At 35.4% G+C, this 27,497-nt stretch overlaps 2 protein-coding genes across 2 annotated transcripts in view; one reads left to right on the plus strand and one right to left on the minus strand.

The window, feature by feature from the left end:
• Positions 1-4,024: 4,024 nt before the first annotated feature.
• Positions 4,025-27,497, plus strand: part of LOC145690708 (putative ATP-dependent RNA helicase DDX60) — a 74,415-nt gene continuing 50,942 nt past the window's right edge. Inside the window, exons 1-3 of the mRNA XM_081765872.1 lie at positions 4,025-4,131; positions 7,563-7,757; positions 26,325-26,473. Coding sequence (XP_081621998.1) covers positions 7,571-7,757; positions 26,325-26,473 — 336 coding nt within the window. The 5' untranslated portion in view covers positions 4,025-4,131; positions 7,563-7,570. The remainder of the gene's footprint in view (positions 4,132-7,562; positions 7,758-26,324; positions 26,474-27,497) is intronic.
• Positions 11,562-17,745, minus strand: LOC145690707 (uncharacterized). The gene is made up of 2 exons (XM_081765871.1): positions 14,419-17,745; positions 11,562-11,653 (listed from the first exon to the last, which is right to left on the minus strand). The coding sequence occupies exons 1-2, from the start codon at positions 16,609-16,611 to the stop codon at positions 11,597-11,599; spliced, it is 2,250 nt and encodes a 749-aa protein (XP_081621997.1). The 5' UTR covers positions 16,612-17,745; the 3' UTR covers positions 11,562-11,596.

Below are 27,497 nucleotides of genomic sequence, written 5' to 3' on the forward strand. Positions count from 1 at the left end.
TATCAACGACTGTCCAAATCATTAAATAGTTATGAGACAATTGGAATAAAATTGTATAACAAGTTGCCTGCATCACTAAAAGATGAACATATAGATAGATTTAAAAGTAAGTTATACAATTGGTTAGTTGCAACGCCCTTTTATTCTTTACAGGAGTATTTTAATTGTTCAATAGAAGTGTAACGTATTTTGTAATCTCGTGTTGAGCTTGTATTTAAAATGTATATTGTTATTGTAATTTATTTTGTAATGTCATTTCATCATTAATTTAGTTATAGATCATTATTTATTTATACTTACGTATCAATATTGTATCAAATTTTGACGTTGTCTATTGCTATGTATAGCTTAACGACAATAAAATTCTTTATTATTATTATTATTATTATTATTATTATTAATGAAAATATATTTATTCAACAACTGTCGTTCTATCACAACGCCATTATAGTTCTTTCGTATTTTCCTGCACTCAATTCGAGGGCTGATTGGTTATTGAACGTTCTTGAATTGGATTGTTTAGAACATGGACCGAAACGAAATTTCTTGAACGAAACTATTGAATTCAAGACAAAAATGGCGTCAGTGCTAACGTCTTTTTCATCAAATAGTCTTGAATTGTCTTGAACAAGCCTCTTGTTCAAGCTTTCTTGGATCGTCTACGAGCAGTATAACACCTCCTTGGACATCTTGCAAATTGCGAAGCAACTCTTAATTCGTCAAGCCAAAAAGAAAGTTTAAACACTACTAAGCAATGAAGCTAGGCTATTACAAGTGTACAACGGCTCTAATGAAATATTCAAAAATTGCTATGGCATGCTCATACGCTAGGTCTTTCCTGACTTTTGTTTTCCACCTCCTCCGGTTAACATTTTCTTCAAATATTTTTCATCTGAACGAAAACGAAACAACAAAGAAAAATGTTAGTTTTACCTCGTCTTTTATTGTTGTTTTGCCCAGTGAGTTGCGGAAAAACTACTGCTAGCACTAGCTGCTGAGTATTTATGAAAATCAGTCGCCACTTTCTTCGATGTCAATTGCGGCTATAAATGAGCAGTACTAATCCGAAGTTCGCTGTCGTATTTGATGGTATTGGGAATGACGGTGAAAGCTTCAACTAGACCCACGGGCGTCTCTAGCGGGGGGATGAGGGGGACGCGTCCCCCCAATATTTTGAAGTACAAAATATTCAATATTTTATTCTAATTTAATTTATTTACTAATTTGGAATACAATATTCAGGCTGTGAAACGATTATAACATAGTTCTTGGTATACCTCAGGGGATCCGTGAAGGTAAGCAGAAATATAATCAAACAGGTTGGGCTAGATAGTACCATTTAAATCAGTTTCTTTGATGTCCCCCCAAATTTTACATGCCAGAGACGCCAGTGACTAGACCGACGATAGGTCACGTTGTTTTATTTTTGTGAGGGCCAACGATTTCTTCGCATTAATATATTCATTAATTTTCTCGTAACCCTTGAACTAAAGTAAAGACTCATTTTTTCAGAACCTCCTTACACGATTGGAAAGGAACTGGTTCCATCCCGTATTGCCTTGCTCAAAGTATCCACCAGACTTTAACTTTGGATCAAAGAAGGTGTGAAAGCTGTGGTCATTGCTATGTCAAAACAGAACAACTTTAATGTCATCACCTGGATATACGCCCTACTCCTTACCCTCCTCACCACTCAACTCTATCTCCCACTGAATTGTAGAAACAAAAGAGTTTCTAGGAGTTTCCAATAAAAACATTTAGAAACACGTTGTCTTTATTTCATTATAATAACAGAGGTCAGCTCTCAGAAGGTAAGGACGGCGTATGTGACATCTTGAGGAAAAACCACTACAAATTCAGAGTGATGTTTTCCATTACAGAAGGGATTCTCAGAAAACTCGATTCCCACACTCCGAAAACGCAAACATTTTTTTTTTTTTTAAATAGGCATCATTCGAAATCACAACCTGACGACCAGCGATTTAGTGATTTTTTTTGTTTTTGTTTTGAAATACAATACATGAAAAGTAGTAGTTTTTTTTTTTTTTTCAATTAAGTCAGTGTACTATGAATCGAATATAACGTATACCCACGTACTTCCTGAATTTTAGGTGGCCATACGATAGTTTCCAAAACTCAGAGGTGGGTATACGCCGTATACCCACGTATACCCTCCATTACATCCCTGAAGATATAATATTGAATTCTGCATACTGCAGACTGGAACAAAATGAAGTCTGCATTGCGTCGACAGGAACCAATATGGAATAAGGCTCGTAATTTGTTAAGTGGGAAATTACCAGCATCAGTACAATAACCAGTGTTGCCAACGGCAGCGGTTTCCCGCTAAATCTGGTGGTTTTACGATCGTGACTAGCGGTGAAAATTGGCTGGCAGCGGGGTAGCGGGAAATCTAGCTTTTTTTAAAAAAAAATATTTGTAACGTATTTCAAAACATGTTACTTTTTTGATAAAATGTGTTACTGTTGTATTTTTTTCTTATCTAGATATTGGACCAGTGTATTACAGATGCTTGCGAATTACCTGTGTACTATAGAAGTGGTATGTGGCAATGTTGATCTCGGGACGTGGTATGTAGCAACGTTCTCTTTTTTCAAAATCAACGGGACAATCCCGTTTAATCGAGACGTATGTTCGTCCCTTTCGTTCCTTCACTGGATATGATCGTTCCGAATTTAGCATCTGAGACGGCCTAATTTTGTTCGAATGAGGACTCTGTTCCCGATACCATTTCCCGTCAATTAATAGTTGTTAGTTGACAGTTCTGTGGTCGATCGTTTCTATTTCCGGTTTATGCGGATTTGTGCTACTTTTAGTGTTTCTTGACTACAATTGTCACTGTGTGGTATAACAACGGGGCGAACAACAGCAAGTTATTCTCAAAAATTTAGAAAAGACTGGCTAAATGACACAAATTTGAAAGACTAGGTGTTGGAAGTTGAGGAAGATCGTACGGTAGCTCGGTGCAAATACTGCAAGTGCAATTTGAAAGCAAAATATTGTGATCTTATAGCACATAGCAAAACTAAAAAAACACGTAAGTGCAGCTGAACCTTTTAGTTCAAATAGACAAAAGAAAATAAATTCTCGGTGCCAAACGTTTCTTTTAACACAGCTCGAGTCGAGGCAGGGTTGGCTTTATTTACCGCGTGTCATTGTTCTATTAGAAGCATTGACCAGCTTAGTGAATTGTGCAAACGCTATTTCCAACTGAAAGAGGTACACTTACATCGTAGTAAGTGTAGTGCTATGATTAAGAATATTTTATCTCCATACTTTAAGGAGAGCCTTCGGAAAGACACTGGTGACAGTGACTATAGCATTCTTCTTGATGAATCAACAGATATTGGTGTAGTCAAACAGCTAGGTTTATGTATCATTTACTATTCTGATGCACGTTCTACTGTCGTGTCTACTTACTTAGGAATGTACGAGTTACAATCGGCTCATGCTGATTCAATTGTGAAGGTACTAAAAGTAGCTTTGAAAGATTTCGGGCTTGATTTGAAGAAACTAGGCGGTTTAGGGACTGATAACCCTAATGTCATGATGGGAGTTAACAATGGTGTGTACCAAATTTTAAAAAAAGAAATCAATCATTTCGTGTTAGTTCGTTGTGTTTGTCATTCTGTGCAAATGGGAAGAGAGATGGTTGTTACTATTCTTACTACTCGTGCAGGGTTGAGACGACTCGCGAAGTGCTGCCATGATTTCGATTTACCTATTTCCATATTACAAAATATTCATACTATGACAAGAGCAACGTACTCCAATGTACAAGTTGAAGACGACGAATCGGAGGATGAGTTAATGAATTAGTGGTAAGTACTTCTGTGCTTTAATTTTTTTAGTGCATCGATTGGAATTAATTAAAACATGCAGCTTTTTCAGGTGTAGCGGGATTTTTAGCTATATTTGTAGATCGCGTTATTTTTTGGTGGAATTCTGGTGGTTTTGGTTTTCAATTTAGAGGGATTTTGTGCAAGCTCGTTGGCAACACTGACAATAACGATACTTGTCATCCAAAGTTTTCGACCTTGTATGGCGTCGGTGTGGTGTTTTAAATATTTTTTAACGTTTCAGTAGTGAAACTAACTGCTGACCCACCACGTAAGAAGTTGTATTAGTTATATATATATATATATATATATATATATATATATATATATATATATATATATATATATATATATATATATTCTGTAACGTTTCACCACGCGTACTGGTTTACTTTGGCACACAACTACTATGAAAAATTATAATTCTTTCAATAAGTTCCTTCTTGTCGCCTGAAAGGTTTCTGCTGAACGAGATAAAAATATCTCACTTGGAATAGATAACATTCATGGAGGCCACCAGAAGTAATTGTTGGAAATTTACAATTATTGGTGCAGTTTTACTATACGGATCCACAGATTCTAAAATATACAGACAAATTTGGGCGTCTTTAATTTGCCCCTTTTATGTCGAGAACAGATCCTGCGGTGCTTCTAATCCGTTCCTACTACTACTACCATGGATCCGTATACTAAAACTGCACGCAATTGTTTTACGATTTGGGATAAATAAAAATTATAGTGCAAAAGACACAAACCAACCCGTGCAAGGAAGGCACTAAAAGTACGAATGCTATCTAACCGAGTTAAGGCTGGGGGAAGTTGGTGTACACACGCGGGGGTCCGAAGAGAGAAGGCGCGTCAGCGATGGTGGGTATGAAGCGAGCGTTGTGAATACATTAGAATTTTGGCAATAATACAAGCTTCAATAGCACATGTTTCATACTAGTAACGCTTCATTTGTAAACATAAAATAGAGGTTCTGTACACTGCACAGATATCCTATCGGTAGAAAATATCATCTAGTAGAGTCCATGTTGGTATTACCCGCGCAGACGGTTCTACCAAATTTTGACGTTTACATTTTCAATTTAGGTTAGGGCATTGTATTTTTTTTCGTAGATCATGTACTAAATGAGGAGCCCCATTACTACTAGCAGATTGACTTCAGGAGGGACAGTATGGACGTATGGCATAAAAACTACAGTTCATAAAACACGAACCAATTTGTACTAGATGGCCACTAAGAAGCACTAATGCTATTTAACCGAGTCAGGACAGAAGCGCAGCAAGGGAATCCGAGCTGTATCGAGCGGTTGCATCCCTAGGGAGCAGGCGCGTCAGCAATGGGGAATATACGCATAAGTGAAGATAGTGGATGCACTTATACATACAATACTTTCACTGTCACTCAAGATTAATTTCAATATACTGTGCACTGACAGTAATTACTTATATTATCACTCTCATTCCTTCACAAAAAAGATGTTTCACATCGTATTGTACACATATATTTATTTATTTATTTATTTTTTTATTTTATTTTATAGAACCGTCTGTTCGAGTAAACCTGTCATCTTTCATATTCATTTTGTCCGTCGTAAAGAACTTGCAATTATTTTACACTAGTAACACTATACTTGTGAACCTAAAATACATCTGTATTACTTTATTTAATTCTGTCGCCTCCAGAAATGTGTTCCTTATAATCATGTCTTTTCATTAAAAGTATTGAATTTTACTGTAAATCTTCCAAAATGTGGTGCGCCAAAACTACATCAGAACCATATCATGTAAATAATTTAAGATAAGGAATGGCTATTTTATTTTACGAGGTTCTATTCATTCCACTAAAGGCAGCTTTAAAGTTTAGCCTTCAAATTTGGATGTTTTAGTAACATGCACATAAGTTTCCACGCTCTTAGTGGTCCGGCGTAGCGTAGTCCTTAACACTCTTGCCTTTGGTGCGAGCGATTCCGGGTTCGATTAGGTCGAGAAAGTGCAAAAAGTTTTTCAGGTCATCCGAGTGAGGTTTTCCTCATTCCAATTAGGCAAATGCTGGGATGGTATCACACATAATTGTTCCAGTCCGCTCCCTTCCTTCCCCATTCCCTTGTACTTCGATCCCCCGCGGAGTGTGATCGCTGAGGAACGTCACCCTTCATATATAACGTGCAAGCATAGTCATAAATGCCTAAAGTCCACAAATCTAAATCCTAATCTTTGTGTAGACTTGGTGAATTAACTGAGAAATGAAATAAATTGGCCACAGTACACTTATCCTGCACATAAATCTTGTTTGCTATTAAAATATGTTCTGTTTTGCTACCAGGGATATAACCTGGGACCGTTTACGAAAGGCGCACGCGCTAGTCAGTAGACCAGCGAGGAGGGCCAGATAATCCCCCAATACAAGTCTTGAAAAGTTCAAGATTAAATGTCCAGATTTAACCTTGAACAAACATTTGTCCGAATTTAGTGGCGTGGCATAATCTTTAAAGCTTATCTTATTACCTTTCAAGCAAAAACTTGAATCAACTTTTTACGTCAATTAGATCAGGAGGAGTGATACATAAAATTTGTGGTATGCATAAATAATTTAATTTTATTTATTTATTTATTTATGGAGCCCATACATCTACATCATGCAAGGAAGTACAATTTATCATTAACCTCCCACTTCAACTAAGCCTTCAAAAGACTACTGTTTAGTAAAACCTTATGCTGGTTGGGTTACAAGTTTTGATTTATTACAGCATAATCCAAGTACACTTTAGAACTACCTAATTGCACATTCATTCAGGGTTAAAAGTTCGAAAGTGCGAAAAAATCAGTTTTTAAATCGCTCCAACTCGAAAACTGTTGCAGTTTTAAAACTGATGAGCAAAATCTATCGTGGTAGGGCAAAAAAAAAAAAAAAAAAGTCTAAAGTTTTGTAAGAAACGTAAATTTATAGTTTTGCTGGAAACTTTTATCACTATCTTAAGTGAAAATACCATGTTACATGCAAATATTTGAAACTTTATTTTGGTTATTTTCTGATTAATCTTCCGCTCTAGCATGATAGAAATGTGGTGGGTACAAGAACCAATTTTTTCAAACCCTGTTCTGTTGTCTGTCAAAACCAGTTTCGGTTTTAAACCAAGTTCGATTTTTCAAAACCGGTTCGTTTTTCAAACTGGTTTCGGTGAAAAACCGAATGGGTTTTTGGAGAAAACGGAAATGTCGGGTTTCCTACAAACCGGTTTCGGTTTTTGTAAAAATCGGTTTTGCTCATTTCTAGATTGAAGTCATCCAGTGAGTAATGCATTTTCTACCTAAATACGCTCGTTTACAAAGCTTATCACATCTACAGGGTGTATTTTAGAAGTGTGAGCTGAGTGTGTCTTTGACATTCTTCTGATAACCTGTTATAGCTTCTAAAATTCGTTGTGTAAATACGACATTGGTCGTGAACATTGATGCTAGATAGAATAGATATTAATTCGTGTCAAAAACTGAATTTTCAAACTTCCAGTAACTCAAACTTTAAGAAAAGACACTTTTTTTTTTAAAAAAATGCTAATAATTAGTTTGTTTTCCTTTTATTTGACATAAAAAAATCTCGTTTCGAAGTCTGATAATTTTTTTCTCTTTTGAAATAACACGAAAGATTATCTTTTTGTGAATGAATAAAAATCTTATTTATTTATTTATTTATTCTAGGATACAAGATGAGCGAACGTTGGAAAACTGGTGTTAAAGTTGAAGGAGACTTTACTAGTAGCGATAATGAAGCGCAGCAGACAGAGGATTTGGACTCCGTTGATGAAGATAGTGATGATGATAGTTCCAATGTCAAACAGTCGGTAGATGAAACTTTCTTCGGAGTGGAAGACTTAGGTGAAGATACAAGCGATGGTAAGATTAATTTTATTGTAGCACGTTGAAATACAACTAGTCGCTTAGTAGCTGCGAAAGATTAGGTCATTGGCTTGACTGGTATTTCCTCTACTTTCACTAGGAATTTTCCCTGGAGGATTCTTTCAGAAGAGATGGTTCTAAACTCAGGCACTGAATAAAGATCATAAATTACGTTTTTAAATACGCTTAAATTGATTTTTCAGATAATCTTTCGGACACCGTGCTGGTAGATTTCCACCTGTATGTACAGCTTTAATGGAATGCTTTGACTCAAGTATTTAAATAATTATGATATTTGATCAATTATTATCTTTAGTATCCGTCATGTGTTCCCTTTATCCTGTTTGTATATTTCTGTTAGTCATGCTGATATATGTTTGATCACATTCACATCTAATTTCGTACACCAGAACGTAATGGTTACATTCGATATCACATAAAAATAAGTTACGCTAACGAGTTATAAAGTGTAAAAAGACAACAGCGCATGTGAGTATAGGAAACAGGGTAACGGAGGACTTTCAAGTAGAGAAAGGATTAAAGCAAGGGGTCTCGCTTCTATTTGTACTAATAGTGGAATAGGTAATAAGGAAAACGTCTAGAGTGGAGGGAACTATATAACAGCGCCCATTTTATGTGCAGCACAAATGGTATTACATAGTGGGAAGAAATAAGAAAGAACTTTTCGTTAGGTCAACTCTCAGTTGCAAGAATAGGAGCGAGTCTCTTTTTAATCTAGAAGTATCTTTTTTGGATTTTCTTATCCCTGTTTAGCCAAATTGTTTAGATAGACGTGGCCAATGTTAGTGATCAGATAATAATCTCGTAGCGCATTGAAGTATAACTAATATATTATAATCGGTAGGAAACCACATAATACAAGGTAGATACAATTATTCTGTGTAAGAGGGACTTCTGTCTTCTAAGAGGGAAGTTGCCAGGGACTGTCTTATCTTTTTTGTTTACTATAAGTGAATTTGAAACAGAGTATCACTTCTCGGTGATCCAGATTTTAATGTTGCACTTTCGTTACATAAAAAGTGAGACTGCAAAGATTAAAAAAAAAAAATTCAGTGTACCATGTCCAGGAATATCAGGTAGCTAAAAATACTGTGTCGTAGGATACTTCTCAGTAATCCGTTCCGAAATAAATATCTGAGTCGTATGGCCATTACCAATTATTTAAGTAGAATTGAAAAGGTAGTAACACTTATGAAACTATTGGGATGTTTTGTGTGTTTTGTTAGCATCTTTTGATATCTGTTACTTAAACTTTCTTCACTGTATAAAACCACACAATTCATTTTAAAAAGTACTAAAATATAAAATTTAAACTGCACTTTGGTATAACTAGCACCTACTCTTTCTTTCAAATCTGCTTTATAGGATTTAACCTCTGTTAAGTTGAATGTTGTGAAGTGGACTTGAAATATGATATTAGTCTGAAGCATAGTTCAAATTTTAAATTTTAGTGTCTTCTAAACTAAAACCATATTTTTGAAATTAATTTTGCAGTTTTGTACATTAGAGAAAGTTCAAGCAACGAATGTCAAAAGATTCTAGAATAATTAATGTGTTACGTATTTGCAGGTGAGTCGTGACCGTAAACTTTGTGCGTATGTTGTGAATGTTTCAAACAAACGATTTCATGTAGTTTTACAGCATTGTGAAGGCACAAAACAAAAAATGTTGTAGTGATATTCTTGGTGGAAACCTGTTATATACACATCTGTTCCATCAGGTCCTATAGTTTTCAGTTACCTCAAACTTTCAGTAAGCGTCCAATGTCTGCAACAAACTACAGCAAATGTGCATTAACTGTGCGAATTTACAGCGCTAGAGATAGTGCTGTGGTGGCAGAATTGATATGGACAGTGAAAAGCATTTGTAGCAATTACTTAACGAACTTATGTACAGAAGTCAAAGCTACATTTGAAAGAATGTTTCCAGAAGGATTACCTGATGGCTTTTCCATAAGCCCTTACCAAATGCACTTTTTGACCACTGATGCTCTCAGTATGTATTTCTGTGAAGAAATATTGAAAGATGTTGGATCATTGACATACACCATTTCTTATAATGAAACCATAACTGTTGAAGACAAGAAGGAGGTAGAAGTTACCATTACATATTGGTCAGATCTCAGGAACCAGATTTCAGAAGACATCTTAAGACTTTCTTCGCTGGAAAAGCTGATGGGTTGATTGATGAACACTGTAATGTAAGGCTGAGTGTTAAATGAAATAACACTAATAGGCCTACATCCGGGAGAGGGATACGCAATATGAAATAAAGGTCTCCCCCACACCAATATAAATAAAGTCTGTCCAATGAAAATATATTAATAAATTTAGCAATATATAGGTTATTACTCCAATACGTTATATGAGGTTTGAATATAATTTAGACTGAAATGATAATTTATAACTTACTACGAATATGTGTGAGGCATATATTTGAAACAAACTCCAACAAAATTAACGATACAAAAAAAATAACAATCCAACTATAATTTTAAGTACAGCAAAATGCTCTAAATGGAAGATACCCTGTCAGAATAGCATCATATTAAGTTTACATACTCTTCATTGGTCAAATACTCTCGTACTTCGATAGGTCACCAGCACGGATTATAAACCAGAAATGCCTCGTGATACAACAGACCAAAGAAAGTAAGCACCGTATAACAATATTAGATTTAAAAAAAAATCAATTAAGCAAGCAAAAAAAACAAATGAAAGGAACTATAATTAAATTATAGAAAACGGGAAAAAATGCAATACTTACGTTTCCTGTTGGATCACGTGGGGCATATGGTTGATAAATCCGTCTAATGCCAACACAAAGTTACAATTATCAAACCACACTCTTATTATTAATGCCTTCGACTAAATATTTTCAGTGGAGCACCATATTAAATAAAGAATTACTTATCACTTTCACTCAAAATATAGTACTAACTAACAAGCCCTTTACTATGCACTGTACATGAAGAAGAAAAAAAATTGCTCCCGTAGGTCAAGTAGATTTCATGGCTTCTAACCTGGTCATAGATGACAAGGGCCAGAAACCATGAAAATTCCCACCAGAGGGCAATACAATAGAAGTTTACGTAGATAGATACATACTCCAAGTACACCAAGGAGCAAAAGTTCATACATTCCATCATGATTTGTTTACCAACGTTTTAAATAAAAATTACAATGAAAACATTAAATAGAAAAACAGACTTAGGTAAGAATAATAACGTAAAGATGGAGATCATACGTTACACCCTCACCCAGCATACAAAAAAAAAGTTTTTTTTTTTTTAACCCAAGACGATAATAGCAACTGTTCGATTAAGAGAATCTAAATATCTTGTTAGTAAAAACTAAACTACATCGACTCACACTCCATACATACAATTCCCCCTAAAAAAAAAAAAAAAAAAAAAATCCAACCCCTAAAAAAAAACCCACTTCATTCATACAAAAACAGTCATACCAGGAAAGGATATTAGTGTCGGATAAGTACTAGATATCCAAATTTCTTATCGAACATTGTTGCACGCACCGAAGATAATACATAAATACTGAATATAATAAACATATAAATAATAAATATAAGAAACACTAATTTACCCTATAAATGGAACAATCCTCACAAAAATACTCTAGAATCAATTTCTTACATACCTTAATATCACCTTCTCTTACAACAAACAATAACAAAAATTTAGTTTGGTGATCAAATATTTTCCAAACATTAGACAACAATAGCAGTATTAACAAATAGAGCTGAAGTCAATTTCTGTTCTATATTCTGAATTACTTGCAGAAAAAGGAGCTCCAAAATCAGGTACGTCGACGAAGAAAAAGAAGTAGAAAAGCAGAAGAAAGAGAGGAGGCCTCCTGAAGAAAACAAGAAAAGAAAAAACAGTATGGTGCAACAAATAAATACATACATATACAAAATGACTAGAATATTGAGAGCAGCAATATATATAATTTTATTGGAAAAAGTCATACGTCATGTTAACTTAATCCATCTCAATAACCCACAAATTTACGTTGCTGATCGAGCTTCACGAAATTTCTTTACTAAAGATACATGACTCTTACGAACATCACGATCATCGCTAACATTCCGAAGCAATAAGGTATTGGGTGTTAAGTATTTTAACACCTGATACGGGCCAAGCCATCTTAATGATAAGCTTTTATTAATTTTATCCAGCAGAGATGACTTGATCTGAGATTTTATTAAAACTTTAGACCCCACTTCAAAATCTGAAGGCGTTCGATGTCTATCATATAAGAGCTTTCGACGGTGCCAAGCCCTTTCCATATTCTGCATTGCTATTTCCAATACATTCCTATTAGGTTTTGATGTAAATACTTTATCGAGCCTCCATTTAACATCTAATGGATCATTAACGTTATAATTGTATTTTAATTCCATAGGAGAGACTTTCGTTTCTTCGTGAACAGAATTATTAAAGGAAAATTCAATCTCCCCCAACATCCTATCCCATTGATCTTGCTTATTATGCAGGTATATTTTGAGCGCGTCCTTAACACCACGAATGTAACGTTCCGACGAGTTAGACGCAGCAAAATATGGCGACAATCTACAATCCCGGATTCCCAAGCTATGCAAAAAATCCACGAAAACTTGAGAAGTAAACACTGAAGCATTGTCATGAACCAAACAATGAATATATCCGTGTCTATTCATTAATTTCCGGAGAATTTTAATAATCAAAAAACTTTTTAACTCCCTCAATGGCTCGAGCATCAAGAATTTGCTACAACGATCCACAATAATTAAAATATAACGTCCTGATTTACTTCGAACCAATGGACCAATGACGTCCACGTGCCATTCAGAGTTAATAATACTATTTATTTCAGAGGATAAAACACCTCTCGGACGAGTATTTGAAGCCTTTGCCTTTTGGCACAACTCGCATGAGGTTATATAGGCGTTAATTTCCTCCCACATTTTCTCCCAGGTATAACGTCTCGATATCCTAGCTATACATTTCCTTACTCCTAAATGAGTTCCGAGCAGAGGATCATTATGATATAAATCTATAATCATTGGCCGAAGAGAAACAGGAATACATATTTTATATGGTCGAACGTTAGCTTTTGTTCTCTTGCATAAGATGCCATTAACGAGCTTATACGTTTTGATTTCTTCCCCTTTCTGTAGACGCTCTATGATTGAAGAACATTCTGGATCTTTTAATTGATGCTGTTTTATAGAAACTGAGGAACTAGGATTATCCCATAAATTAATATTAACTAGATTTCGATCTACATCCTCTTTTCCTAACGATGTTTGATAAATATCAAAATCGAAGGGATCATGAACACGTGAAACAAAATCTGCACCTATATTCTGGACAGATGATTGGTGTTTTACATCAAAATTAAAACAAGACAGTCTATAAATAAGACTTCCATACTTTTTCATTCGTCTTACATTACTTAATGCAAAAGTTAAAGCTTGATTATCAATCAATAAATCAAACCTATTATGTAAATACAACTTGAAACGTTCTATACTCTCAACCACCGCTAATAATTCTAAATTATAAATACTCTTATGAAAATCTGAAGGTTTAAGTTTGCGGGAGAAAAACGACACAGGCCTAATATTTCCATCGTCATCAATTTGCTCGAGGACCCCCCCCGAGGGCGCGCATTGATGAATCTGATCTGACAGTAAACTTCCGATTTAGATCAGGTAATTTCAAAATCACATGACTCTCAAATAATTCCTTTACTTTATCCAATGCAGCTTGTTGTTCTTCTCCCCAAACAAATTTTACTTTTGCCGAACGCAACTTATGTATTGGGTACATAATACCATTAAAATTTGGAATGAAACGAGCGTAAAACTGGACAAATGCTGCCAATGAAATTAATGACTTTTTGTTTTTGGGAGCGGGTAAATTTCGAATAATGTCCAATCGCTGAGGATCCATTTCCAAATTTCCATTTGATATTATGAAACCCAAATAACTTACACTTGTCTGAAAAAATGTACTCTTGGTAGGTGAAATGGTTATACCACTATTTCTGAAAATATCAAGAACTGTTGTTAATAACTTTTTGTGTTCTTCCACATTATCACTATACAAAATGACATCATCACAATAAAATTCAACACCTTTGTCCCGTAAATGATACAAAAGTTTATTCATTACTTCCATCAGAGCAAAGCTCCCCATAGCTAAACCAAAAGGTAATTTATTATACATAAAACTACCTCTATGGGTGACAAAGGAAGTATATTTCCTAGCATTTTCAGTCAAAGAAATTTGTTGATACGCTGCAGATAAATCTAACAAAGAAAAAACTTTACCACTACTCAATGAAGACAAAACATCCTCTATAATAGGAGAAGGCTGACTAACAATACTAAGTTTTTGGTTCAATTTCGAGTAGTCAATTACTAATCTTTTCTCTCCTGATTTTTTGTTGACTAAAAAGGCTGGAAATGCCCAAGGGCTATTAGATTTCTGAATTATATTATTTTCTAACAAGTCATCTAAGATGCCATCAAGAATTTTTTGATCCTGCCTCGATATCGGATATGGTTTTAATCTTATTGGGGTGTCATCTGTTACATGTATATTTAATTCATAATTCTTAATAGTGCCTACCTTTTTAGTAATGACATCGTCATATGACAATGCTAGTTGGTCCATATATTTTTGAAGTTGGTCTTGGGGATCGTTGAGCTTGGAATCCACTTTAAACTGCTGGCAAGAATCATCGTCTTTCCCACAACATACTTGATGTGACGCCCCATTACTACACGGAAATGCAGACGTGGTCCCATGTTCACCCGATGACTCCAAACTGCTCGTGTGGTTTGAACCTTGCACACCACCAGATGCATGATGTATCCTCACCATACCACTTACACCAGGAAGACATGAAGGTATTCGATTAGGGTTGGAAGCAGCAGGGATAAATAACTTCACCTTTCCCTGCCCTGGTTTTGATGACGCACCTCGTTTACTAGGAAGAGACTTCGAAAAGGAATTAGATTTCACTGCACCACAAATATATTGTTTATAGTAAATATTGTTATAATCACGATTATTATTGAACGTTATACGATCATTATGTGTGTCAATGATCATGCGATATTTTGATATAGTATCTACACCCAAAATAAATTTAGGGTTCAATCCAGGGCGAACAAAGAATTTAACACTCACTTCTCTCGTCTCCAACACTAACGGTAATTCAACATATTCTGTCATAGTAATGGTTACGCCATCTATTCCCATGCCTGAAAATGTTTCTTTCTTACGCTTTACACTATGAAATCGTTCAAATTGTGTCACTAATCCATCATCTATTAACGATACTGTCGAACACGTATCGATTGCGCCTTCAAACACCCTTCCGAAGATACGAGCTTTCATAAAAATAGCAAGAGGCCTTTGGTCATGCATCTTTTTTCTATCACCACTCATACCGTTACACCACTGTTCATTAGAAGAATCATTAATTTGATGTTTATACTGACAAAGTTTTTTATTAACCGTTTCGGCATACCTTTTATTTGGACAGTTTATTATCTTATGCGCACCAGAACAAAAATGACATTTAATTTTCGGCGGCGAATCTTGATATGACTGTTCATACGTTAATACAGCCCGTTGATAATTAACATAATGTAACAACTGCTCTTTTAGTTCATCTAAACTATCTGGGTAACGATACCGAAAAATTTCATATCTTAACTTTGGGTGCATGCCATTCATAATATAATGTAAAAGCGAGTCTGGGTCGTGATCTCCAAGCAGTAAGTAATGGGTATCACACAAATGATAATAGTAATCCATAATATTCTCATGTTTATTTTGGAAACGTTCTAAATAATCTCTTTTTATCACACGTAGCCCCGTGCTACTAATGAACTGTTCACGTATACGAGTCAAGACACTTCCCCACTCAGCATTTACGGCAATATTATGTAACAACACTTGACGCAAAGAACCCTCCGTTCGAGCAAGAGCTGCCATAAATACAACATCAGATGAATAAAGACCAGTTTTTATAATTCTGTGAATGCCCAATAACCATTCAAACAAGACTTTTTCATTATTACCATTACATAATGGTAATTTAGCTATCATTTGTTCGAAGGGCAAAAATGCCACAGAATGATAAAACTTATCAGATTTTAAAGGATAAACATTGCTTTGCTGGTCAAAACCATGTCCCAACCAAACATTCCTATAACAAGGCAACGAAGCTCTTTCTTTTTCTTCCCTCACGTGCAACGAGGAAGAGGGATGATCAGCTGTTGGCAGGTCACGCGACTCCATAAACTGAGACTTTGTGGGTGTATGTAACGGCTGTGATAGCAAAACAGAAGGTGTACCTCGGCTAACAGCAAGAACAGGATTTAATATCAACTTTTTCTTTTTCGTTTGTGAGGCACTTTCAATATCGTCTCTTTGTACACTCGTGGTTAAATCTATTGGTACATCCAAGGTGACATTTCGCAACTGATTTATCAAAGTATTCACATCCGTCGGACCATCAGTAAAATGTACAGTCCGTCCAGTATTAACAGGAACTTGAACATTTCGTAAGCTAACCTCATCATCTATGACAATATTAGGGTCACCAACACTCGTATTTTCAAAGCTACCCGTTCGCTCCATAGCTTGAATAGTTAACAATGGTATAAATTCAGATTTTGACAGAATCATAAACCAGGATAAATACAGAGACAAGGCACAAAATTCCTTTGGTGCATTCAGTAACAATATTGCATAGGAAAATCCTGTATGAAACGCGATAATTAATACATTTACATAAGCGTATGACATTAAATAGCTTACTCTTGCATGCTACTCGATATTTCACAACGGTACGCTTGAAAGTTAGGGCGATAAATAGACAGACAAGCAAAGAGGAGTGAAGCCATGAAATGTGTGTAATGTAAGGCTGAGTGTTAAATGAAATAACACTAATAGGCCTACATCCGGGAGAGGGATACGCAATATGAAATAAAGGTCTCCCCCACACCAATATAAATAAAGTCTGTCCAATGAAAATATATTAATAAATTTAGCAATATATAGGTTATTACTCCAATACGTTATATGAGGTTTGAATATAATTTAGACTGAAATGATAATTTATAACTTACTACGAATATGTGTGAGGCATATATTTGAAACAAACTCCAACAAAATTAACGATACAAAAAAAATAACAATCCAACTATAATTTTAAGTACAGCAAAATGCTCTAAATGGAAGATACCCTGTCAGAATAGCATCATATTAAGTTTACATACTCTTCATTGGTCAAATACTCTCGTACTTCGATAGGTCACCAGCACGGATTATAAACCAGAAATGCCTCGTGATACAACAGACCAAAGAAAGTAAGCACCGTATAACAATATTAGATTTAAAAAAAAATCAATTAAGCAAGCAAAAAAAACAAATGAAAGGAACTATAATTAAATTATAGAAAACGGGAAAAAATGCAATACTTACGTTTCCTGTTGGATCACGTGGGGCATATGGTTGATAAATCCGTCTAATGCCAACACAAAGTTACAATTATCAAACCACACTCTTATTATTAATGCCTTCGACTAAATATTTTCAGTGGAGCACCATATTAAATAAAGAATTACTTATCACTTTCACTCAAAATATAGTACTAACTAACAAGCCCTTTACTATGCACTGTACATGAAGAAGAAAAAAAATTGCTCCCGTAGGTCAAGTAGATTTCATGGCTTCTAACCTGGTCATAGATGACAAGGGCCAGAAACCATGAAAATTCCCACCAGAGGGCAATACAATAGAAGTTTACGTAGATAGATACATACTCCAAGTACACCAAGGAGCAAAAGTTCATACATTCCATCATGATTTGTTTACCAACGTTTTAAATAAAAATTACAATGAAAACATTAAATAGAAAAACAGACTTAGGTAAGAATAATAACGTAAAGATGGAGATCATACGTTACAACACTCTACATAATTTGATGAGCATGTCTATCAGCAATGCGTGTTTGTCCTTTACTAATATACAGTGATCGTCTCTGATAACCCCACTGTTAACAAGGTTTCCAAGTTGTTTAATAAGGAACTGGCAGAACTTTGTCAAAAAGATTTGGTAGATATTGGGACATGTCCTATTTTCATAGTCCACTAAAATCTATCCAGACATTTAAGGAAGATGGAATGACATTGGTTATTAATGTTTAGCATTACTTCCATAGATGACCTTCTTGTTGGGAAGAATACGAGACTATTCAACAGGAACTAGATCTACCATCACACAGGTATCTGAAACACACCACAACCAGGTGGTTATCATATATAACTGCATGTGATAGATTACTTGAACAGTAGACTAGTGTACTACGGTACTTCTTGAAGTACATTCTATCTACTAAGAAAACAGATGTTTTGGACAAGCAATCTCTGAGAAAAATTGTAAATCTTCTGAAGAAGCCTGAGATGTTAGCTGAGTTGCACTTCATATTCTCTTCTGCCAAATTATGTGAGAAATTCACACATCGTTTCCAGAGTGAAATTCCACTGAATTATGTGAGAAATTCACACATCGTTTCCAGAGTGAAATTCCACTGAATTATGTGAGAAATTCACACATCGTTTCCAGAGTGAAATTCCACTGAATTTTGTTTTATATGCAGAGTTATTAAAAGTCATTGGAACTATCGCAGGCAGAATGTCCAAAAGTGTTGGTATTTATGTGATGAAGTCATATTCATATGACTGGATGTTGTGTGAATTTGACATTTTACTGCTTTGACAAATTTTCATTTCAGAGGAAACAATAAATGAACTATAAGTTACCACAGATGGAACTTATAGTTGTCCAATATATATCTACAATTCTCGAAGAGTGTACAAGCACATTATATTTCTAGTGGTTAACATTTAGTGCAAAATAAAATGACTCATTTTGTTCACATTAAGCGAGCATTTGCATTTCTCAATCCTCAGGCAAGAAAACCACAAAGCAGCTGCAGATACATCAGAAATATAGCAAAAGCACTATCTGTGGCCATTCCAGATATTTAGCTTGTTGACGAGTGGAAATTGCAACTTGAGCATGAACCTGCTATAAATGAAATCACCTCTTCACGTATTGGCAGTTATTGGGCCCCTTCTTTTATGGGACTGAAAAAAGGGGATAAGGAGCATTCTACTTGTCTCATGGTAATTCAGACATTAAGAAAATTATCCGTATTAAATTATGTCGTGTAGAACTTTAAACAGTATTTTGGTGTTAAAAGATTCTTCGACTTTTTATAATAAAATGCCTTATCTCGTTCCAATTTTTAAGAACATGATTATCTTGGGTCAAAATGCTTATGAGCATTAAGCATTATCAACAGTTTCTGGAGGATCTGCAACTAGCCCAGGAAAGAAATTGAGAGAAAGAAATTGCCACACTTATGAAGAGAAATTGAAGTTGAAAAAAGTAGAAAGAAGTTTGAAAAATGCTAAGAACATAGAAGAAATTGAAGGCAAATTTAATGAAAGAAAGTACAGTGACAGCAAAGAACCTGCAAATACTGTGCTTAGTGAAGCCACAAATCAATTTCGAAAGGCTCTTAAAAAGAGGGATCGGAAGGAGATACAAATTACATAAGGCGTGTTTTAAAGGTGTCATGTCTTTGAAAGAAGAGAAAAACAAGGATATTCAGACTCTTCAACCAAGTGTTGAGAATAAGAAAGATGCTCTTACGACATCATTGTTTAATGCACTGTCAAAGAAAAAGTGAATTTGCCTAAGTGAAAATGTTTTGTCTGTTTTATTTTTTTTTTAACGCTTCTGATATGTGTGTCAAATTTCAATGACAAATGTATCTTTAAAAGACGACAAAAAAATAAATAAATAAATAAAATCCATCCAGGGCCAGAAATAAAAGTTTTGTTCAGCTGAAGACCGTGCAGCTGAGTTCTCACTCAGCTTTCTTTGTAGAATGTTTCTGGTCGTAACCGACATCTTGATAAATCACTAAAAAAAATAGAAACCTATGAGCGACAGAGTTAATTTGTGAAATTTCTTATCAGTGACTGGCCAGTCTTCAAAGCCTTGTTTTTTACGTGATTTAATCTACAATGTAACTTTTTTTTTCAATACCATTAGGCACTTTTATGCCTGGAATTTCGTCAGGGGTGATGGAGAAGGAAATTGCACCGGACTAACTGCTCTCAAATAGACTGTAGTTTTGAATATTGTTATAAGTCAAGGAATTGAACGGAACAAGGAATGTGTTGAAAGTTAATCTTAATGTTCTTCAAACCGTGCCTGAACATACCTGGGTGTGTATAGATGCGTTACCTCCTTAGAAGACTAATTACATCGGAAGGGAGCAACATCTGAATCATAAGATCCATCTCAATATCTAAAATTTCCATATAACCTCTGACAATAATTCGCCTTTTAAAAATAATAATAGAATCGACGGAATACCGTAAAATAGAAACACAGACACCAGCATAGAGTCACCATCGTTTTGAACAGTGGGAAGGAGAAAATTCACAATATAATCCTCCAAACATAAACCAACCCTGTTGCTGGGAAAAAGTTTAAATCATTAGGCCACATTACTCTCTTCCGATCATCGGTAGTCCATGTTTTATGTTCTCGTCATCGTCTTTTTCATGCTGCTTCACTGACGTTAGTGGCCAGTTTTGAAAACGGAACCTGACTTCAGATGTTAAGATTATGCATCTTTCACCGGAGACATAGGTGCGATTGTAGAAATAGGTCGCTGCAAATGCTGATTGAATTTTGCAGCCAGTTAACTGTACAATTCTTGGAGACAATTCTCTTGAATAGTCAGCGATCCCTCTCTCCTAGGGTTGGTATCTGCTCATTATTCCTCTTCTTTAATGATGGTTTCGCCACGTGTTCCGTATACTTCACAACTTTGTACAATATTGCTCTCGATGCGCATAAACCATGGCACCCTTGGATTCACTTGTACCAATTAACTATGCATCCACAATGTGCCTATTAGAGATTTTTCATTCTGCTCTATTGTCCATACGAGTCCCTGCATCGCTTCACCGCGTACTACTCACTAGAACCGCCCGTAAGGGAAGGGAGGAAGTTTTATTTATATTTACGGATGTTTGAATGAAAACGGGAAAGCGAAAATTCCATTGCAATGATAACCACTTTTAAGGGTAGTGCAAAGGTGAATGGAAAATGCGGAATAAATAGACGAACATTATTCTTCTATGTTAACACGTATATTTGAAGTTATACCGTGATTGAATTTTTAATCTTCTAATACGTTTATGTATTCGATTGTTTAGGTCAGTTCATTTACTAGCGTATTCAATCAGTTCATTTAATCATATGTTTACTTAATCATTAATAATATTGGCGAAATGGGAAATGTGCTGTGCCTCAAAAAGAATATAATAATTTCACTAATTAAAAATTATACAAACAAAGTGAAGATTCATACAGACATGATTTATGTTTTAACACGTCAATACACGCCCCCCAATTGTAACATGAGGACACGCCATGACGGCAATTTGCCCACGCAAGTTTTGATAGTTAATTTCAGTATTTGTACATTTTTATTGAGAGTGAAAAATTTATTCTATGAAATTTTGGCTTCTTAGCTTATTATAGACACTTTCAGTACCTAAAAAAGATTAACCTAAAGATTTTGAGAAAATTTTTGTTATGTTTTCACAGTTTTTGATTTTCTATTACTACACGAGAACACGCCACGTTAGCATATTGCTGCACTCTTTGATTTACAAAGTAACGCCAGAACACGCGCTGTGAGCAAATTGCCGCATTAGCTATTTGGACTATTGGAAATTTTCTCCGTCATATTAACACATGTTTTATTATTACAAATACAAAAAAAATGTACAAAAACATCATTGATGTACTAGAACAGTGATGTTATGAAACTAGTCCAGTGAAATTTAGAATGTATATTTACATGTCACCTTCTCCGTCCTTATCGTTTGCAGCTAGTCCTTGGCCACCCTCGGTGCAGTTTGTACATGATTGTCTTATGTTTCTTGCATTTCGGAGTGTTGCAGTTGATGCATAAGACAGTAATTTTCCTGTTCTTTCTGCGAGAGCAGATACCGCAAACTCTATTGTGACCTCGCTGATCAGGTGCTGCTTGAGGTTCTTGTCTAGTTGGCTGAAGTTGGAATATTTCAACTAGCCGGTCCTTTATTGACCTTGCGATTGGATAGTTTGCAGCTATTCTTCTTTGCGCATGATCCAAAATAAGCTGTCGGCCAAGTGATTTCAAGAAGTATTTTCTTGCAGGCTTATTGAATTCATTATCTCCCATGTTTTTGGCTTTCCAAATAACAAACGAATTTATTCCACCAACATTCAATTCAAAGAAAAACATGGTTAGTGGCCAGCTATGTGATATACTCGATACGCTATACTCTTTTTGCATTGCGTCACTGACATCTACACCACATTTGTTTTTGTTGTAGAAGGTAATTGATGGTTTGCTTGCATCACCTGTACTTTCACCAAACTCATCGTCCTAGTGCCATGTGGAAAGTAATACAATATACGTGTTCTTTGCAGCTTTGTACGATACTAGTGCCACTTGTTGTTCTACTCTTCAAACAATACGTTTAAAGAATAAGCAAACGGCCCTTAAAATACAACACTTAACACTAGAACACGCCAGTTAGCAGCCTGCTCACAACAATCTTTACGTGGTCACACGCGCCATTAGCAATTTGCTCACGGTGACCAATAAACACCCTTCAACTCCCGAACCATGCGCGTGACTGGCAAGACCGGTCAGGGTCAGGTGGAGGTGGGGTGGGTAGGGAATAACTCGGCCCCTCCGCCCCTATTGTCTTAGAATAAGGAAAGTGCAGGTGTTTTTGCAAAACTGCGGCAATTTGCCGCGGGTGCGTGTAACGACGAGTTAAAAAGAATATCAGTACGAAGTTTTATGGTCGATAAAGCCTTTAAATTGAAAAGAAGAAAAAAAAATGATTGTCGTAATAAAGAAAGACGGTCAAAAGAAGAATTTGCTTTAATTATAAATCAAGATTACGAAAACGGAAAGTAAACTTGAGTTTTGCAGGCGTAGAATAACTCTAATGTAACACGTATTTTCTGTTAAAATAAAAATTTCCAACTTTAGAGTGGTTTTATGGGGAATTGGAAAACTTTCCTGTATTATTTATATGGGACATCTTCTACATCCCAAAATGTTTAGGCACTTACGGCAGAATTAGAGTGATGAAACTTGGCATGATTGTCGCCTTCCAGAACTAACCCACAGGAAAATTGCCAAACGTGAATATTTTTAGTTTTTAAGGGATCTCAGAGAAATTCCCATGTTATTTAAATGGACGTTTTCTTGGAATACAAAATCTTATCTTTTAGATAGTTAAAATAGGAAAAGAAACACGGTAGAATTGTTGGATTAAGAGGTGCGAGGCCGTGGGTCGAGTCTGCCACTCGTGGGGTATCTGGGGGCAAAGCGCCCAACCGGCCAAATTCAGAAAATATTAAGAGCAAATGCACGAAATTCTCTCTTGATGCAAAGGCTGATATCTATAAGAGATGCGAGGCCGTAGGCCGATTAAACACGGGGGTCTGGGGGCAGATCCGCCAGCTAGCCAAAGGCTTGTATTGATAATAATAAATAGTAAATGATAAGAAATGCTCATGTATTAATGCTAATACAGTACTACTGTCTGGAACCTGAAATTCCTGAAAAGAAGAATAAGAGTGTTAAACAAGAACATTCCAATTAACAGAGTACAAGAGTATATAAATTAATTAATCTAAAACTTGCTAAATGCCCAAACTAACTTAATATACGTAATCTAAGGTTTGCTAATCATCTAAACTAATATCAACACTATACTATATAGGTACACTACTACTACTAATACTGCCACTACTGCATGCATCAACTGCTAAGTGCGAAGGAATACCATCAAAGCGAAAACTATTTTAAATTTCTAATCATATATATTGTAAAATTCTACTAAAGCAGGTAGAAGGTAGTACAATTACACACGGGAATCGTTTTCTCCCACTACTAGTTCTATATAAAAACTTCCTGATATAAAACAGTATACTAGTCAGTGGTGGTTGGTGACTTATGGAATGAAGGAAGCAATGGTTAAGGTACCAAATACTACAAACAACTGAAATATTTTATAATGTTACTCACCTGACGCTTAAATTTTTCCATCCTTTCTGTCAAATTCTTCGCGTGGGACGTAAAACTTAAAGATTTCTTTTCATTTTCTTCCATCGTCATTCATTTGCTTTGTCCTTGTCTCCCTTAGCCTAACAGCCATAATCGTGTGATGTTAAACTGAAAAAGTCAAATGTCAATGTGAACCTTCTCGTCCGCGAACCGGATGAGTTTTACTTTATTTTGCACAACTCCCACTGTGGTGGCGATAAGATTTTACTTAAGGTTCAGTTTCGCGTGAACAAGAAAAATATACGTACGTGTTCGTAAAGAGACTGCATGAAAGAAACTTTAGTAAATAAATAAAAATATACGATGAATAAATAAAAATATATACTGAATTGGTCAAAGGTTTAGTTTCCATAAGATGGGTCTGGTAGCGCTTAGTTACTTTTAACATCATTCGAAACAGCTAGTTTGATTGTGTTGTGACAGTTGTCATGTCAAACTTTGATATAGTGCGGTTTTGTGAAATGAGTTCACTGTTAAAAGTGGAGGAAACAAAGTAACATTTTCAGCATATGCTAAGGCTCAGGTTCAGGAACGATTTAAGAAAAAATGTATTGTGTAAGAAATAAACTGTGAGTAATCGAACATTTCGAAAATGATTTGCGAAATTTCTGGCTAAAGATTTCTCACTGGATAGTGATTTAAAGTTGGATAGGCCAGGTTAAATTGTTAATAGGCAAATCAAAGTATTAACCCCCCGTTAAATTATATGGAGGTATATTCTGCCGTGCTAAGCGAAAAGGCCTGAACTCCATTTCACATACTTTCGAGAAAATAAGCAAAACGCTTTTTGGCTTAGGCTGTACGTTCAAATGTGTTGTATTTCAGTAAAACTTTATTAAATATATTTTCACGATCTAAAATTTGTGTGGTAATACAGTTAAATGTTTTTGCGTATGAATTGCCACTTAAGGTCTTTTTGCTTACTTTCAGTTACAGTTTTGAACATAAGGCAAACACTCATGACGTCATTACCCCCTACCTATTGGTCAAACCACGTCAGTTTCACTTTAGATAGACGCAGAATTGTACGACGAACATTCCCATATCAATATCTCGATTTTCGAAAAATGTGGAATTAAGGTCTTTTCGCTTAGAACGGCAGTATTGTCACCCCACTTTTTTAAGTACACAACTTTACAATTTTCATTGTGTTATTATTACCGTGTTATTGTATTATTATTACTACAAGGAACACTAACCACGACTGCAAGTATATCTTCAACCAACATAATGAATTTGTTTTACATAATAATAATAATAATAATAATAATAATACCATAAATATTTTTTTATTTGAGTGACTTACCATAACAGAATCGAAGAAATTAGATGACTAATTCAAGATTAATTGATAATCATTATTATATCACGCGGGAGACAGTTGTATACTCATCATATCCAAATCAAGCGTTGAAAATGGTTTGCACGCATAAGCTTGATTATGTCACTAATACCGTTTTTAGAATGCGATTCTATATTTCAACGTAATAAAAAAAATGTTCCGTTTTTATAGTGACTGGATATTTTACAATAATGTTCATCGCAAGGGATTGTGGGAAAACGAAATAAATCACTATCAACTTCACGAAATAGTGGTGTGTATACCCTTCATAAAAGTGGAATTACGTCTTCTATTATGAACTACTTCCGGGAAACGAACTTCTAATTCTAAGAAGAACTGTTCATGATTAGCCCAACTGAGTTTACGGAAAATGCGTAACCTTCCATCAGGATAACCCAAGATTGTGTGTTTCGTTGAAGATCAGGCAAAAAGGTGTCACAGCTTGACTGGGAAGTTCCGGCTCATCCGACTCATTCACCAGATACTGCACCATCGGATTTCTATTTATTATTATTATTATTATTATTATTATTATTATTATTAATTATTATTATTATTATTATTATTATTATTATTATTATTATTATTATTATTATTATTATTATTATTATTATTATTATTATTATTATTATTTTCAAAATTATCTTAATGGGAAAATATTCAGTAACCTGCAAGACTATAAACGGTACGATGAACAGTTCGGTGCTAAACAAAAAATCTAAAGTTTTGGGAAAGTGGCTTTGTAAAATAGTCTGAAATATGGAAAAAAGTAGGGAACAAGGTGGTGATTGTATTATGCGATTGTGTATTGGTGCAATTGAAAACTATCTTTTATAGTTCACCTTTCATCAAAAATGTAATGTAATGTTCCAAGTTTTTCTCATGTAATTTTAATGAGAACTGTCGAAGATTGTTTTAAGATTAACTGCAGATTTTTGTTTTTTCAGACGAAATTTCTCTTGACGTTGATCAGATATTAAGAAGCGTACAGTCTGTTATCCCGCCTCGCAATACCACTCCGAGTGACGCCAGGTTAGGTGCTGAAACTGCCTCAAATGCCGAGATAAATGTAGAAAGAGGAAAGGCATGTAGTGAGGTAAGCAATTGTATTATTAATTCTGTTATGAGGAACCATTCATATCACAAGTCACCTAGTGGCTTTCCGTTTTCAACCGTTTAGAAACGCGAAAATAAATGCCGATTTTCAAAATGGCTCGAAATCGAAAGCAGATAAGTTTGTCATGATAACGGTATCTCATGTAAAATGATATTGTCTAGGGCGCTCTTGTTTCATATTTCGATTATCTATTTGAAGATATCACATAATTACTGTAAAATTAGCGGTATTTTAATTTCGCCGGGATGAAGCCTCTTAAATTTTACGAATCTTAATGGTCGAAAATTGTTTTGTAACCTTATACAAGGGTCACTAGAAAAGTTTTGAGACATGGAGCTCTTGGTATACATATCTTTATCTCTGCTACAAGGAAGCCAAAAAAGTTCATGCCGTTTTCGACAACCCGTGAATCATACGCTCACAAAGAAGAAACGAAATAATATATGTGGCTGCCAAGCGATCGGGAATTAATCTGCTCATCGACCTTCACTAATACAGGCACGTTGCACAGACAGCAGTTATATCTCGTCCAATCGAAAAGAAATTGAGGTATCAAAGCATCTTGTTCGCTTGTGTTTGTTATACGGCAATAAAGTGGCCCAGTCAGCTGCCGCATATGCCAGGCATTTGAGGAGAATGCCATGAACGAACATACCGCCAAGCATTGGTTCCAGAAGTTCCATTCGGGAGATGTAATACTTCCGGACGAATCTCGCAGTAGATGACCACATGTGTTGGATGACGAAGCCCTGAAAGCAACCATCGAGCAGGATAGTGGTCTAACATTTGGTGAACAAGCAAAAAGGTTCCATATTTCCGCTGAAACTGTCAGACTGCACACCTGCATGGAATAGGAAAGTCATACAAATTAAGCAAGAGCGCACCACATACACATTGTCGGCAGCCAACAAGGAACAGCGAAACAGTTTGTGTGTCCTTGCCCACTCGGCACTTAAACACACCCATCTTTGATCACTTATTGGCTAGTAACGAAAACTGGGTC

The sequence above is a fragment of the Thermobia domestica genome, chromosome 7, assembly GCF_964235325.1.
Source record: "Thermobia domestica chromosome 7, izTheDome1.hap1.1, whole genome shotgun sequence".
Taxonomy (NCBI): Eukaryota; Metazoa; Arthropoda; class Insecta; order Zygentoma; family Lepismatidae; genus Thermobia; species Thermobia domestica.